Genomic DNA, 15,122 nt, shown 5'->3' with positions numbered 1-15,122 from the left:
TTTGATTATTTATATTTTTCTTTTTTTTTTTTTTTGGTTTAAGTTTTCCATTTCTGGAATAACTTTTTCTTTCACATTTAATTCATTCCTGTAGTCTTTCATCTTATTTCTGACATTTTCTAGTTCTGATTTATTTTATTCTCATTTTCTATAATCTTTTTGTTTGTTTGTTTTTATATATTAGGTTACAGTTTTTCTCTGTTTGGGGGCACACCTTTCTGTAAGGATATCCTTCTAATCATTTTTGTTTCCTGATTTGAGAAATAATCATTCTATGTGAAATTTGACTGTGATACTTTTCTTAATTTTACATAAAATGTGTTTTCCTCAACTTTTAGGATGGAAGGCTGGGTTAGGGTAGCTGCATATCTGTAGAACTGTCATTTCTACTTTTTCCAAATTATTCGGAAGAAAAACTTTTTTATCTATTTGGAAAGAGAGATAGCCTTATACTTGTTATAATTTGCTTTCTTCCCTTTTATCTTGACTTTTTTGCCCCTTTCACCCATACTGTCCTTGCTGTGTGCTCAGTCGTGTCCCACTCTTTGTGACCCCAAGGACTGTAGCCCACCAGGCTCCTTTGTCCATGGGGATTCTCCAGGCAAGAATACTGGACTGGATTGCTATGCCTTCCTCCAGAGGATCTTCCCAACCCAGGGATCGAACCAGGTCTCTTGCATTGCAGGCAGATTCTTTACCTGAGCCACTAGGGAAGCCCAGTGTGGATACGATTCTGAACAGTTTTTTTCTCACTGTGACATTTTGTCTTGAATATCCTACGGATTAGTTTCAAGAGTTCAGAGATCAGAGTTTTCCAATCCTTTCTGAACTTACTGTGCTGCGTTTATACTGACCTATAAATTAGAGTATGCAGAAGTCTTTTTCAGTTTTACTTCCTGGTGTGAAATGAACCAGTTTTGATTTCCAGGGAAGTACCTTCTGATATTTTGAGGCTTTTTCCGATCTCAGGCCCATGAGATTCTGCATTGTTTTGCTCTGCCTGGTGTGATAGAAATGCTGATACACATCCGCCTTGGTGGTTGTTGGTTCATTGTTCCCACCTGCTCATCTTTTGGGTTTTGTGGGGATACATTTTTTTTATAAATATATTCATGGGTTTTTTATTTTGCTGTCCCAGTTGTTCTTTTTTTATATTATGCATTTTTATAGTATTAATAAATGGGTAGTGTATTTTGTCAGTGTTTTTTCCTGCATTTGTTGACCTCTCATATGGCTTTTATCTTTTATTGTATTTGTATTGTTTATAGGATAGTTCTTTTTAAGATTTTATGTACACATACATACATGCATATACACATATATATTTTCAGTCTGTTTTAAGACTTTTCCAGAATTTATTCTAATCTAAATTAACATAAAGTTTTTATAGTAATCTCTCTGCATCTTCTAAATTCATTTCTAGTACAATTTGTTTATGTCATCTTTATTTTTCTTGGTTGGTATTGCTAAATTTATGTATTTTTCTTAACAGGTGATTTTTAATTTTAAACTTCATTGATCTTCTCTGTTATATGAATTTTCTTCTTTTCTGTTTCATTTATTTCTGCTTTCTTAACATTTATCATTTTCTTCCTTACACTTTCTTTGAGATTATTTTACTGTCCTTTTCCTAACTTCCTAAGTTGGTCATTTAGCTCATCACTTCTATTCTTTAGGTAGTTACCCTCATATTTTAAAATGTATTTCTGGCCAAAATATTGTTTAGTACAGAAAAGGTCATAGTTCACAAATATGTAGCTCAAAAATTTACACAAGGTCAAGAAATTTACATAACTATAACCCAAAGGAAGAAATAGAATAGTATTATAACCCTCTGATATATAATAAATTTTCAGTAAATGTTAGCTTTTACTATTTTTGATGTTAAGTGTTACTAAAAATCATTTATCTTTTAGGTATCATGGCATATTATCTAGTTAGTAAAGATTTAGTGTAGCAAAATAGAGTTCTAGTAACTCTGAAAGTAACAAAATTTCAGAGTCCTTATGGTGGTATCTGATTGAAGAATATTGAGACAGTAGCATGGAATCATATGTACCATATATAAAACAGGTAGTCAGTGGGAGTTTGCTGAATGATGCAGGGAGCTCAAACTTGTGCTCTGGGACAACCTAGAGGGGTGGGTTTGGGTGGGAGGTGAAGGGAAGGTTCAAGAGGGAGGGGACGTATGTATACCTATGGCTGATTCAAGTTAATGTATGGCAGAAACCAGCATAATATTGTGAAGCAATTATCTTCCAATTAAAAATAAATACATTTTAAAAAGAAATTACATATATATATATATATAAAGAAAGATTCAGACTGCATTTCTAAAAAAGATAAACCAGTTTGCTTTTCAGTTTCAACTTGCTTAATCAAGTCAGTGGTGTTTTATGTTTTGTAATTTCTTACAAAATTGCTTATTCCTTTTATTTTTTCCTAAGGTCAGATACTTCATACTGACGTGGTATACCTGCATTGTGGACAAGGCTTCCGAGAGGCAGAGAAAATAAAGAGGCTTTTGCTGAATTTCAAGTATGAAAATAAGTAACCTTTTGAGTACTTTAGTGGCTCAGCCAGTCAGAGATAACCTTTGAAGTTCCTAATTTGGAGGGGCGTATTAAGGGAAGTGCCTTGGTGTGAGGAAAGGAGCTATGTTAAACCATGCTGGGGCAAATTGCTGGAGAACTTTGCTATTTGGAGACTAGAGGAATGCTGCCTGCTTCTGCAGCCTTCAGTAAACAAAGTTGGTAATATAAGCAAAGTGAAGTGAAGTGAAGTCGCTCAGTCGTGTCTGACTCTTTGCAACCCCACAGACTGTAGCCTACCAAGCTTATCTGTCCGTGGGATTTTCCAGGCAATAGTACTGGAGTAGATTGCCATTTCCTTCTCCAGGGCTCGAACCCGGGTCTCCCACATTGTAGACAGATGCTTTACTGTCTGAGCCACCAGGGAAGTCCAATATAAGCAAAAGTGACCATTTAATTCTTCAGTTTGGGCTTTCTCTTTCTCTTCTTCCTCCTCCCCTTCCTTCATTCTTCTCTCCCTCCCTCTCTTTCTTTCTTTTTTATAGATCTGAGGAATGGATTTGGCAGTAGTTGGAAGCTTCAGAAATTACTTGAAAACATACCACATAATTCAGTCATAGTTCTTTATTATGGCTTAGAATGTTCTCTTATTCAGTTACATTACATTTCAATTACATTTTATGCAAAGATGGGCACAATAAAGGATAGAAACATTATGGACCTATCAGAAGCAAAAGATATTAGCAAGAGGTGGCAAAAATACACAGAATAACTATACAAAAAAAATCTTAATGACTCAGATAACCCTGATGGTATGATCACTCACCTAGAGCCAGACATCCTGGAGTGTGAAGTCAAGTGGGCCTTAGGAAGGATCACCATGAACAAAACTAGTGGAAATAATGGAATTCCAGCTGAGCTATTCCAAAGCCTAAAAGATGATGCTGTGAAAGTGCTGCACTCAATATGCCAGCAAATTTGGAAAACACAGCAGTGGCCACACTCAGCATTGGTAAAGGTCAGTTTTCATTCCAATCCCAAAGAAAGGCAATACCAAAAAGAATGTTCAAAGTACTGCAAATTGCACTCATCTCACATGCTGGCCAAGTAATGCTCAAAATTCTCCAAGCCAGGCTTCAACATTACGTGAACCGAGAACTTCCAGATGTTCAAGCTGGGTTTAGAAAAGGCACAGGAATCAGAGATCAAATTGCCAACATCCGTTGGATCATAGAAAAAGCAAGAGAATTCCAGAAATACTATGCCAAAACCTTTGACTGTGTGGATCATAACAAACTGTGGAAAATTCTTAAAGAGATGGGAATACCAGACAACCTGATCTGCCTCCTGAGAAATCTGCATGCAGGTCAAGAAGCAACAGTTTAGAACCAGATGTGGACGACAGACTGGTTCCAATTTGGGAAAGGAGTACATCAAAGCTGTGTATTGTCACCCTGCTTATTTAATTTGTATGTAGAGTACATCTTGTGAAATGCCGGGCTGGATGAAGCACAAGCTGGAATCAAGATTTCTGAGAGAAATATCAATAACCTCACATATGCAGAGGACACCACCCTTGTGGCTGAAAGTGAAGAGGAACTAAAGAGCCTCTTGATGAAAGTCGAAGAGGAGAGTAAAAAAGCTGGCTTAAAATTCAACATTCAAAAAACTGAGATCATAGCATCTGGTCCCATCACTTCATGGGAAATAGATGGGGAAGCAATGGAAACAGAGACTTTATTTTTCTTAGGCTTTGAAATCACTGCAGATGGTAACTGCAGGTGTGAAATTAAAAGACGCTTGCTCCTTGGAAGAAAAGCTGTCACCAATCTAGACAGCATATTAAAAAGCAGAAACATTACTTTGCCAACACAGGTCTGTAGAGTCAAAGCTGTAGTTTTTCCAGTAGTTACATATGGATGTGAGAATTAGACCATAAAGAAAGTTGAGAGCTGAAGAATTGATGCTTTTGAACTGCAGTGTTGGAGAAGACTCTTGAGGGTCCCGTGGACTGCAAGGAGATCCAACCAGTCAATCCTGAGGGAAATCAGTCCTGAATATTCATTGGAAGTACTAATGCTGAAGTTCCAATATTTTGGCCACCTGATGCAAGGAACTGACTCATTGGAAAAGATGCTGATGCTGAGAAAAATTGAAGGCAGGAGAAGGGGATGACAGAGGATGAGATGGTTGGATGGCATCACCGGCTCGATGGACATGAATTTGAGCAAGCTCTGGGAGTTAGTGATGGACAGGGAAGCCTGGTGTGCTGCAGCCTATGGGGTACGCAAAGAGTCGGACACAACTGAGTGAGTGAACCGAACTGTTCATTTATCCTTGCCTAAATTTGGTTACTTCTAGGTGGGGAGAAAGCTGACTGTTTTTGAGACTGTGTGACCATAAAACATTTCTCCATGACCTCCTATAATACCAAGTGCAGAGGCAGTGTCTTTCATTCTATATAAGTCTGCACTGCCCTTGTGAGATAGTGGAGAGGTTGCTTGGATATATGAGACAATACGAGCATCATATAATATTGTTTGTGCATTCTGTCCATTTTCTCCTGATTGATTTATAAGCATGCCTTGATCTCATCCTTTTTTTCATTCTGTTTCTTCTTCAAGCTGCAGCACAGTGGTGATTGGAAATGGAACTGCCTGCCGGGAAACAGAAGCTTACTTTGCTGACCTGATAATGAACAACTACTTTGCACCCCTGGATGTCGTTTACTGGTAAGGATGTTAGGAATGTTTCTTTTTTTTTTTGAGAGGCAAAGGAACTTCTGAAGTTCTTCAGTGATGAATTCTTATTTCTCTTAAGATGTATATCTTTTTGTCCTCATATATCACCTCTTCCCATTCTTAAGAGCTTTGCAGGACAATGTAAAGTGTCTGTCTCTTGGAGAAATTTGAGTTTCTGAAACGAGTTGACTTTCAGTATCCTGAAACAGCTTACAGATGCAGCAACTTAGGGCTTGGATTCATGGGATTTTTCAGGCTGTACATTGTGTGAGGGCTGTAGCTAACTAGTGACTAAGTAGAATGGTGTCCAGGCCCAGCAGCTATAGATTGTGGATAGCTTAGCCTTCTTCTGCAAAAGTTTTTCTTTTTTTATTTTTATTTTTTCTTTTTTATTTATTTTTAATTAAAGGATAATTGCTTTACAGTATTATATTGTCTTCTGCCATATGTCAACATAGATCAACCATAAATACTTATGTCCCATCCCTCTTGAGCCTCCTTCCTACCTCCTACCCCATCCCACCCCTTTAGTTTGTCACGGAGCACCAGATTTAAGCTCCCTATGTCATACAGCAAATTCTCATTGGCTAGCTATTACATTTTATATATGGTAATGTATGTGTTTCAATTTGATGTCTATGAATTATTAGTCTTTGGAACTGAGAGCCAAGGTAAGTATTAAAAATTGATAACTTTTCTGATGTTCCTATCTCGTTTGTCTCTTCATCACACGCTTTCATCTTGTAAGGCATACAGTTGACTTCTAAATAGCTTTGGATTAGCAGGACCTAGATCTGTAGTAGTTCTGCTCCTGGATCTGTAGTAATTCTGCTTTCATTCACTGTTGTTTCCTCACTTTCCTTTTAAACCTCAAATAGCCATCTTTCCCTTTTCCAAAGGACGGTTGAATGCTAAATCCTAGAGTTTAATACTACGGGAGAAGATAGTTACAATGGATGATATCTAGGGGAAAACACGTTAGGAGCCATCTCCCACTGCTTTTTGAAAAATGTAATTCAGCTAAAAAGTATGTGATCAGGATCAACAAAACAAAAACAAAACCCAGTACAGGAAGAAGAATGCTAGGATCCATTCTGATAGGCCAAAAGATGGGGGCTTTTATTTAGTTTAGTATTCCTTGGTACGTGGAATTGTATTGTAGTATATTCTTTGTGCCAAGGGACTGCCCTCGTGGCTCAGATGGTAAAGAATCTGCCTGCAGTGCAGGAGACCTGGGTTCAATCCCTGGGTTGGGAACATCCCCTGGAGAAGGGAATGGCTACTCACTCCAGTATTCTTACCTGGAGAATTCCATAGACAGAGGAGCCTGGCAGACTACAGTCTATGGGGTCCCTATGAGTTGGACCTACTGAGTGACTGTTTCACTGCATTTTTCACTTTTCTATGCCAGGAGTATAATCAAGATTTAGAAAAGCAAATTCAGGGTAACCAAAGGGGATTAGAAGGGTAGGGTCAATCTGTAGGTGACATGGGACCATGATTCAGGATAGAATCAGGTTGAATTGTCTGTCTTAGCTTTATTCCCTCTCCATGTTGGTTAGGTCAGTCTAGGAAGTACTGTGAATCTTCCCTATTTTGGGAATTGCACACATATACTCAGTCCTTTTGAGAACGTAAGACTAGGACCTGACATAGCTAATTCAGTTTCTTTCTGACAACTTCTCTGATTTCTGTTTAACTTGTGCACATTAATTTGATATAAATATCTCGCATACATTTACAGTGATTGTAAATAGAACTTTATTAAAGACATTAAATATTGAAGACTTGTTGGATTTGATCTGAATTTGCTTAGAGATTCTCCCCTTTCTTGAACTTGCAGCAATGTGTGGTAGTAGAAAGAGGGTGAGCTTTGGAGCCAGAAAAATCTGGGTCTGTCTTTTGCTGTCACCATGTGCTGGTTATGCATGTTTGGAGGCTTACTTCACCTCTCTGGTCTTCTCTTTCCCTCATCATTAAAGTGGGGAATGCTTTAATACCTGGCCTACTAAAAATGCAATGAATGTGTAAATAGATCAGAAAATGGAAAGAAATAGGGAATGCTTTTGCTTTCAGTTCTTTATAATTATTTCCATATTCAATATTAAAACTTTCTTTAATATTTCTTTTTGTGTTGTATTAAGAATTGCTTTACTATATTACTTTGTATCTCTATAAAGGATGTTAATTTTGTTCCCCAACCATAGTACAGAATTCTTTCATTCTTTATAATTAGTTTTTCAATTCATTTTCTTGGATTTTCAGAGAGTATATGATCATATCATTTATAAAAGGTATTGAATTTATCAATTCTTTTTCTAGTTATAAACCTTTTTATTTTCTTCTCTTCTTTAATAGTATCATGCAGTGTCTTTGAAAAGCTATTAAGTAGTAATGATAGTGGATTTTTTCCCCTCCTTTAGTTTTATTAGAATGCTTCTAGTATTTCCCTTAAGTATGTTACTGCCTTTGTATATATTTTTAAAAATCATTTAAAGGAAATAGTCTTTATTTATGAGGGTTTTAAAAATACATATTCCTATTGTACTTAAAAAATCAAAAATAAAAGATAACATTAATGCTTTTTCAGAATTTTGCCATGATTTTCTCTAAAGAGGTTTTTTTTTTCTCTTTTGATCAATATGCTGAATTCTGAAAGTAGTAGGTTTCCTACAATTGAACAGTCTTTGCAGTTCTAATGTGAACTTTGTCATGGTATATCATTCTTTTAATGTACTTTTGGAATATATTTGCTAGTATTTTATTATGTGCTTTTGAAACCCTCAAAGATGCAAATACATTACCAGAATTTACAGTGTGAGCTTTAGGAAAATCAGCTGTTCACAATTTCATTTTGTTATCCTTTTGCCAGTTCAACATACCTTTATGAAGAAACCATGTTTTCTCATCCAGTGCCTTGAAATGACATTGCAAGCTACATTTAAGTTGAAGTTTCCAAGCTTTCTCTGGCAGTCATTTTTAATGCTCCTGAACAGATAATCTAATGGGCATTCCTATAATTCTTTCAGGTACTTATTTATCCTGAAAAACCTTTTCCTGACAATCCACCAGCACGTTCCTTCTTATCTATTTCTTCTAACAACTTTTGCCCTGATTTTTCTGCCATAGGTTAACATCCAGCATGATTTATCTTGTAACTTGTAAACCCCATGCATTCTGACCCATCTATCCAGCTTCTGTCTCAGTCATTTCTCTTAAAATAAACTCTGGCACTTATACCTTCTATGGAGAAAATCATCCAAAGCTTCAATCTCAGTTATCAAGGAAAAAAAAAATCTGGATTAAGTTATAGATTATAACATGTTGGAACTTAGTTTGTCCCACATGTTTAAAGTTGGAAGTGTTTGTGAAAAGGAATTACACAGTGTTACATGTATCATTTGTTTTAAGTATGTGCTAGAATGATTTGATCAATTCTCTGGCCCATAGTAGATATCACTTTATTTTTTTAATATCTGAGTATTTGTTCCCATTCATTTTAAAATGTCACACTTGATTATTTTCTCTCTCTCTTTTTTAATTCCTGTTTCTCCTTTTGTTAAAAAAAATGTTTCCTTTTATGTAGTAATGGGGAAATTTATTGAAATGTAGAAATCACTAGCTTCTTATGAAACATTTGTGTTTTTATGTATTGTATCTGGTTTCTCCTACATTGATACCTTCTTTAATCAGGGTACCATGTTTTATTTGTCTCTACCTCCTTCACATTGTGTATTTCTATACTTATAGATGTATCTCAATAAATATTTACTAACTTGAATTGTTGAATATTAATGTTAACACTATATGCTGCTACTGCTGCTAAGTCACCTCAGTCGTATCCGACTCCGTGCGACCCCATAGACAGCAGCCCACCAGGCTCCCCCGTCCCTGGGATTCTCCAGGCAAGAACACTGGAGTGGGTTGCCATTTCCTTCTCCAATGCATGAAAGTGAAAAGTGAAAGTGAAGTCGCTCAGTCGTGTCCAACTCTTAGTGACCCCATGGACTGCAGCCCACCAGGCTCCTCCGTCCATGGGATTTTCCAGGCAAGAGTACTGGAGTGGGGTGCCATTGCCTTCTTTGAACACTATATGAGACCCCTTTAAACCTGGGAGTAGAATATGGAAAACAGAATTTAGTGCTGTTAATTCACACCTTCTCTTAAGAGGTGTTCTATTCTAAAATCTGCAATTTACAAATGACTTTGATCACTGTGTATTTGTTATAACCTTTCCCCTACTTCGTATATTTTCATTTTCTCATACCAATAAATCTGTCTATTTCAGTTTCATCATGCATAAAATGAAATAATAAAAGTACCCATCTTAGAGTTATCATGAAGGTTAAATGAGTTTATATATGTAGTATAATGTGCTTAGAACAGCACACCATTATTAATGAGGTCAAGTATAATTTTATATATTCATTTCCTATTTCTGTATTTTTTGTGTATGTATGAGTGGCTTGTTTGTGTCCTTTGTCCATTTTTTTTTCTTTTGAAAGTTTTCATTTTGTTCATAATTGCTCATCTTGTTCAGATTTGTAAATTGTCTTTATATTAATGATTAGTTTGTTACAGGTTTTGCAAATCTTGCAAATCACTTCCCCATCTTTGTGTTTGTAATTTGAGCTTTATTTCATGTAGAATTTCATATTTTATTTTCTCCAGTTTATTAATCTTTTTTTTTTATGGCTTACGAGTTTTGTATCATGCTTGAAACTTTTCTTTCTGTCTTCTGACTTTGTTTTGAAGTCACAAAACCTCATTATCCTCTCAGTTACTTGTATGGTTGCTTTGAAGCTTTATTCTCTAAGAAACCAAAAATTAATGAGAGAACTTCAATAAGCTTAGATAACAGAAATAGAAAGTAGAAGGCTGTGAAATAACCTCAGGGTGGTTTTGAATATGGAAGGATGCCAGTTTCCCTTCAGGCCTCTGTTTGCCAACTCTGCGGTTTTGTAAACAGCAGAGCCAGCTGATTTCCTCCTTTGCTTCCCCCGCCCCCCTCCCTTTCTCTTTACTTTATCCTTCCCTCATTTTTCTCCTTTTTCCCTCCCTCCTTATATCTGTCACTTTCCCTTCCCTTAATCTCTTGTTTAGCTATATCATATTTTTGGCATTTCCTGTCATTTGACAGCTGGATTGTTTCCTATATTTGATGTATCTTTAGTTTTAAGCCTGTCAGTACAGACATCTGACCACAATTTAAGTGTTTATTTGTAGGCATATTTAGTATGGTGTTTGTAATGAGCTGAGGAGACTGTTGTTGTTCAGCTGCTCAGTTGTGTCAGACTCTTTGCAATCCCATGGACTGTAGCACATCAGGTTTCCCTGTCCTTCACCATTTCCCAGAGTTTGCTCAAACTCACATCCGTTGAGTCAGTGATGCCGTCCAATCATCTCGTCCTCTGTAGCCCCCTTCTCTTCCTGTGCTCAGTCTTTCCCAGCATCAGGGTCTTTTCCAATGAGAGCTCTTCTGGACATTTCTGTTTTCAAATTTATCATTTACAACTCAGTCAGAAGGGTATATATGTGTTGATAAGAAATAAAATACCAAATTTTTTATTGTTCCTTTTTGCTATTAGGTAGCATTCTATACTGCTTTCTTTGTTTGTTCTATTAATACTTAAAATTTCCTGGGCCTCTTGAATAGGTAGAGTGATATTTTTTGGTTCTTCAAAATCTCAGCCATCACTTTTCAAATATTACCCCATTTTACCCTCTCTTCTACCTCTGAAATTCTGTTTACATCTACTCAGCCTTCTCATTTTATCCTCCATGCTTTTTAACTTCTCTCTTTTCATTTTCCATTTCTTATTTCTCTGGGCTGCTTTTTGGTTGCTTTCTTCAGATCTTTTCTCCAATTCACCAGCTTTTTCTTTAGCTTTCAGACCCATCCATTGAATTTTCATTTCTAGAAGCTGTAGTTTTTCACTTCTAGAAGTCCTATTTGTTACTTTTTCAGCTTTATTGAGAGAGAATTGACATATAATAAACTGCACATATTTAATTTTTTTCAGTTTCCTAGGTTTTGACATATGTGTTCTCCCATGAAACTGTCACCACAATTAAAATAATGAACATACCCACCACCCCCCAAATTTCCTCATATTCCTTTGTAATCCATCCTGCCTTCTCTGAACCCTCCCTCCCCTAGGTAACCTCTGATTTGCTTTATGTAGCTATAGATTAGTTTGCACTGTTTAGACTTGTATGTAATTGGAATCATACAGTATATAGTCATACAGTGTAATTATTTTGAGGTTCATCCATGATGTTATATTTGTCAGTACTTTTTGTTACTGAATATTCTATTGTATGATTAAATCATAATTAGTTTGTTCATTTACTTGTTGATGGACATTTGAATTGTTGCTGGTATTTGGCTATTACAGATAAAACTGTATGAACATTCTTGTTCAAGTCTTTGTGTGGACAAAATGCTTTCATTCATGTTGGGAATGTAAGTAGGAGTGGAATGGCTATGTGGTATGGTAGGTATAGTTTAACCTAAGAAACTGCCACAGTGTATTCTGAGGTGCTTTTACTGTTCTGCATGCCCACCAGGAGTGTATCAGAGTTCCAGCTTATCCATATCCTTATCAATCTGCTTGCTTTGGCTGGAGGTCTTTTAAATTCAGCCAGCCTAGTGGATGTGTAGTGACATTTCATTGTGGTTTCAATGGACATTCCCCAGCAATTAATGATGTTGAGCATCTTCATTTGCTTATTTGTCATCCATGTATTTTCTTCGTTGTATTATCTGTCCAGATCTTTTTCCCATTTAAAAAAATTGTATTATTTTTCTTCCTATTATTAAGAGTATTTTATATTTTTTTATTTTCAGAGCCTATAAGTACATGTTTTGTAAACATTTTCTTCCAGTCTCCGCTCTTCATTTTTTAACATGGTTTTTGGGAAAGCAAACATTTTAAGTTTTGATGATGCCAGATTTATCAGCTTGTTTTGTATGGTTCTTGTCTTTTGTCTTATGTAAGTAATGTTTGAAAAAACTAAGGTCACTGTGATTTTCCTGTGTGTTTTGTTTTAGAAATAGCTTTAATTTTGCTTAGGTCTGTGATTCATTTAAAGTTAATTTTTATATATGGTAAGGAGTTCTTTTTTTCTATATGGCTATGGATTATTCCAGTACCTTTTGTTGAGAGATTTTCTTTTCCCCACTGAATTGCTTTGGCATCTTTGTTGAAAATCAGCTGCTCATACATGTGTGGATCTGTTTCTAGAGTCTGTCTGTTTAATTAACTTATACGTCTTTACACTAATCTTTGTATCTTTAACACTGCTGCTAAGTCACTTCAGTCATGTCTGACTCTGTGCGACCCCATAGACGGCAGCCCACCAGGCTCCCCTGTCCCTGGGATTCTCCAGGCAAGAACACTGGAGTGGGTTGCCATTTCCTTCTCCAGTGCATGAAAGTGAAAAGTGAAAGTGAAGTCACTCAGTCGTGTCCGACCCTCAGCGACCCCATGGACTGCAGCCTTCCAGGCTCCTCCGTCCATGGGATTTTCCAGGCAAGAATACTGGAGTGGGGTGCCATTGCCTTCTCCGATCTTTAACACTACTAGTGCTGATTTGTATAGCTTAATAAGTGATGAAATTAGATGGTGTGGCCCTTCAATTTCATACTTCTTTTTCAAAATTGTTTGGCTTTTCTAGGTCCACAGCACTTATACATAAATTGCAGAATCAGCCTTTCAGTTTGTGCTAACGGGCATCCTGGGATTTTGCTTGGGAGTTGATTCTATAATGTAATTTGTAGAGACTTGACATCCATCTGTTTAATTTTTAATTTCAGTTATTTTTTTATATCTAGAAACTTTTCAAATCTGCTTGATCATCTTACAGTTTTTCACTTGTTCCTAAATATATTTTTAAACCTATCTTTTATTTCCTTAATTATACTTAGCATTGTTATTTTGTAGTCTGTGATAATTCTAATATCTAAAATCCTTGCAAGTCTATTTCTGCCTTCTGTTGTTACTGCTGGTTCTGCTTTGTTTCCTTTTTTTGTTCTGTTAGTTTTTAATTGAAAACTCCTTATTTTCATGGAACTTTGTCTGTGGGAATTCACTGAGGCCTGGATTGATTGTGAGTCTCTTCAAAGAGGATTTGTATTTCCTTCTGTCAGGCTCCTGTAGACACTACCAGTTTGGGATCATTTAAATTAAATTCTCGGCTTCATTTTTTTTTGCTGGCCACCCAGGAGTGTGAATTTCAGCTGCAAACGAAAGAGATGGCTTATAGTTCCATATTCTCATCAGAGATTTCTCCTGTGATAAGGTCTGAGATAGTCCATTGTCATTGCAATATCCTGGGGTTAGGGTACAGGGTATACTTTGACCCATATACTGCAGATTTAACACTTTTTGATATCAGATGTATATGTGGGAGGGTTGTTGGAGGAATCATTTGTTAATACCATCTAAAACCCAGGTGGACCCTGGGTTTTGTCTTCTGTGAAGACGAATTCTGTGAAGCTCTTCTCTAATTCTGTGAAGCTCTCTGAGTCCATACAATTCACCTGGTTCAGCAATGCCCTCAGGTAAAAGCAAGCTTCAGAAATCAAGGTTCCTGTGTTCTTCTTTGTCTTCCTTTTTTTTTTTTTTTTTTTTTTTTGGCTAGAGGTTTTTTTTGTTTTTTTTTTTTGCCAACTCGCTAATGCATTTAAGAAGATGTATTATATCTAGTGTTTGTATTTGTTTTCAATAAACTGTTGATGTGGCTAACCAGTTTATTACTATTACTGGCAACATGGTCACTACTTAATTTTCTGTCCTTAGTCTGCTTTAAATTTAAAATTTGGTGTGAGATTTAGAAGATGATCATTTAAAATCATCTCAATTTATACTTCTTTTTTTTTGACCTTGCCACTTGCAGCAGAGAAATTGCCGAGCCCTAAGCACTGGACTGCCAGGGAATTCCCTCAGTTTATGCTTTTAGGTTAAGAACTATTTGGCTCTTTGTCTTCTTTCCTCTGGGTATGAATGCTTATGAAATATGTACATGATATTGTTCTGTCAGTTTACTAGCCTTTTTAAAAAAGTATGCTCGGAAGAATTTTGAAAAGTCCAGGAAAATATAAGAAGGAAAATAAAAATAATTTGTAATTCACCACTCAGAGAATGATATTAATATTTCATTATATTTTATCCTGTTAATAGTTATTTTACTTTATTTATTCATTCATTCAACAAATATTTATCATATGTAGATGATTAATTGAATGAGATAGACTCAAAACAGTGCAAGAAGAAAACTTTTAATTTCTCTTTTGCTTCATAATCATGTTTAGAGTAGTTCTTTTCATTCTTGCCTGTAATAATGGAGAGATCTCAACTTCTTCATTTCCTTTTAGTCATTAGGGTAGTCTCATTTTAGCAATCATAATATCTTCTCTAGTGTAATAATCAAAGCTCCAAACCTGAGATAAATTAAATTCCATGTCACTCTGGGAAATACTGCTGTACTAATGGGTTTTGCAGGAGACATAACTTTCTTCCTTTTCCCTTCTTGTTATTTTTCTCTTCCTCTCTAATTCACTAGCTGAATTTTCTCCAAGCTGAGTTCTCAGAGTTGAGAATAGGGAAAAGAAGCCTAGCCCTTCTAGACTAGACTCTAGAGGAGAGAGTCGTCTCAGTGGCACCTTTACTGTTGCTGATTCATTGTTCTATGGGGTGTTTTTGAAAAACTTTTGTTTTTGTTTTCTGAGATTTTCACCAATGGGATCCTTGAACTGCTATCCCTGTGACTTGGCAGATACCTTCTCTGGTTATGACTCTCCTTCTCTAGACCCAGGCTTTAGGCTGGCTGTTCTCTGATATCCTTT

The 15,122-nt window shown here is 36.2% G+C and overlaps 1 protein-coding gene across 2 annotated transcripts in view; it reads left to right on the top strand.

Annotated features, from left to right (window-relative positions):
- Positions 1-15,122, top strand: part of SRBD1 (S1 RNA binding domain 1) — a 238,278-nt gene that overhangs the window by 61,441 nt on the left and 161,715 nt on the right. For both annotated transcript variants that reach the window (XM_025260955.2, XM_025260954.2), the window contains exons 13-14: positions 2,448-2,538; positions 5,156-5,263. In XM_025260955.2, coding sequence (XP_025116740.1) covers positions 2,448-2,538; positions 5,156-5,263 — 199 coding nt within the window. The remainder of the gene's footprint in view (positions 1-2,447; positions 2,539-5,155; positions 5,264-15,122) is intronic.

The sequence above is a fragment of the Bubalus bubalis genome, chromosome 12 (genome assembly GCF_019923935.1).
Source record: "Bubalus bubalis isolate 160015118507 breed Murrah chromosome 12, NDDB_SH_1, whole genome shotgun sequence".
NCBI lineage: Eukaryota > Metazoa > Chordata > Mammalia > Artiodactyla > Bovidae > Bubalus > Bubalus bubalis.
The sequence above is the reverse complement of the archived record's forward strand: the minus strand, read 5'-3'. Positions and strand labels throughout refer to the sequence as shown.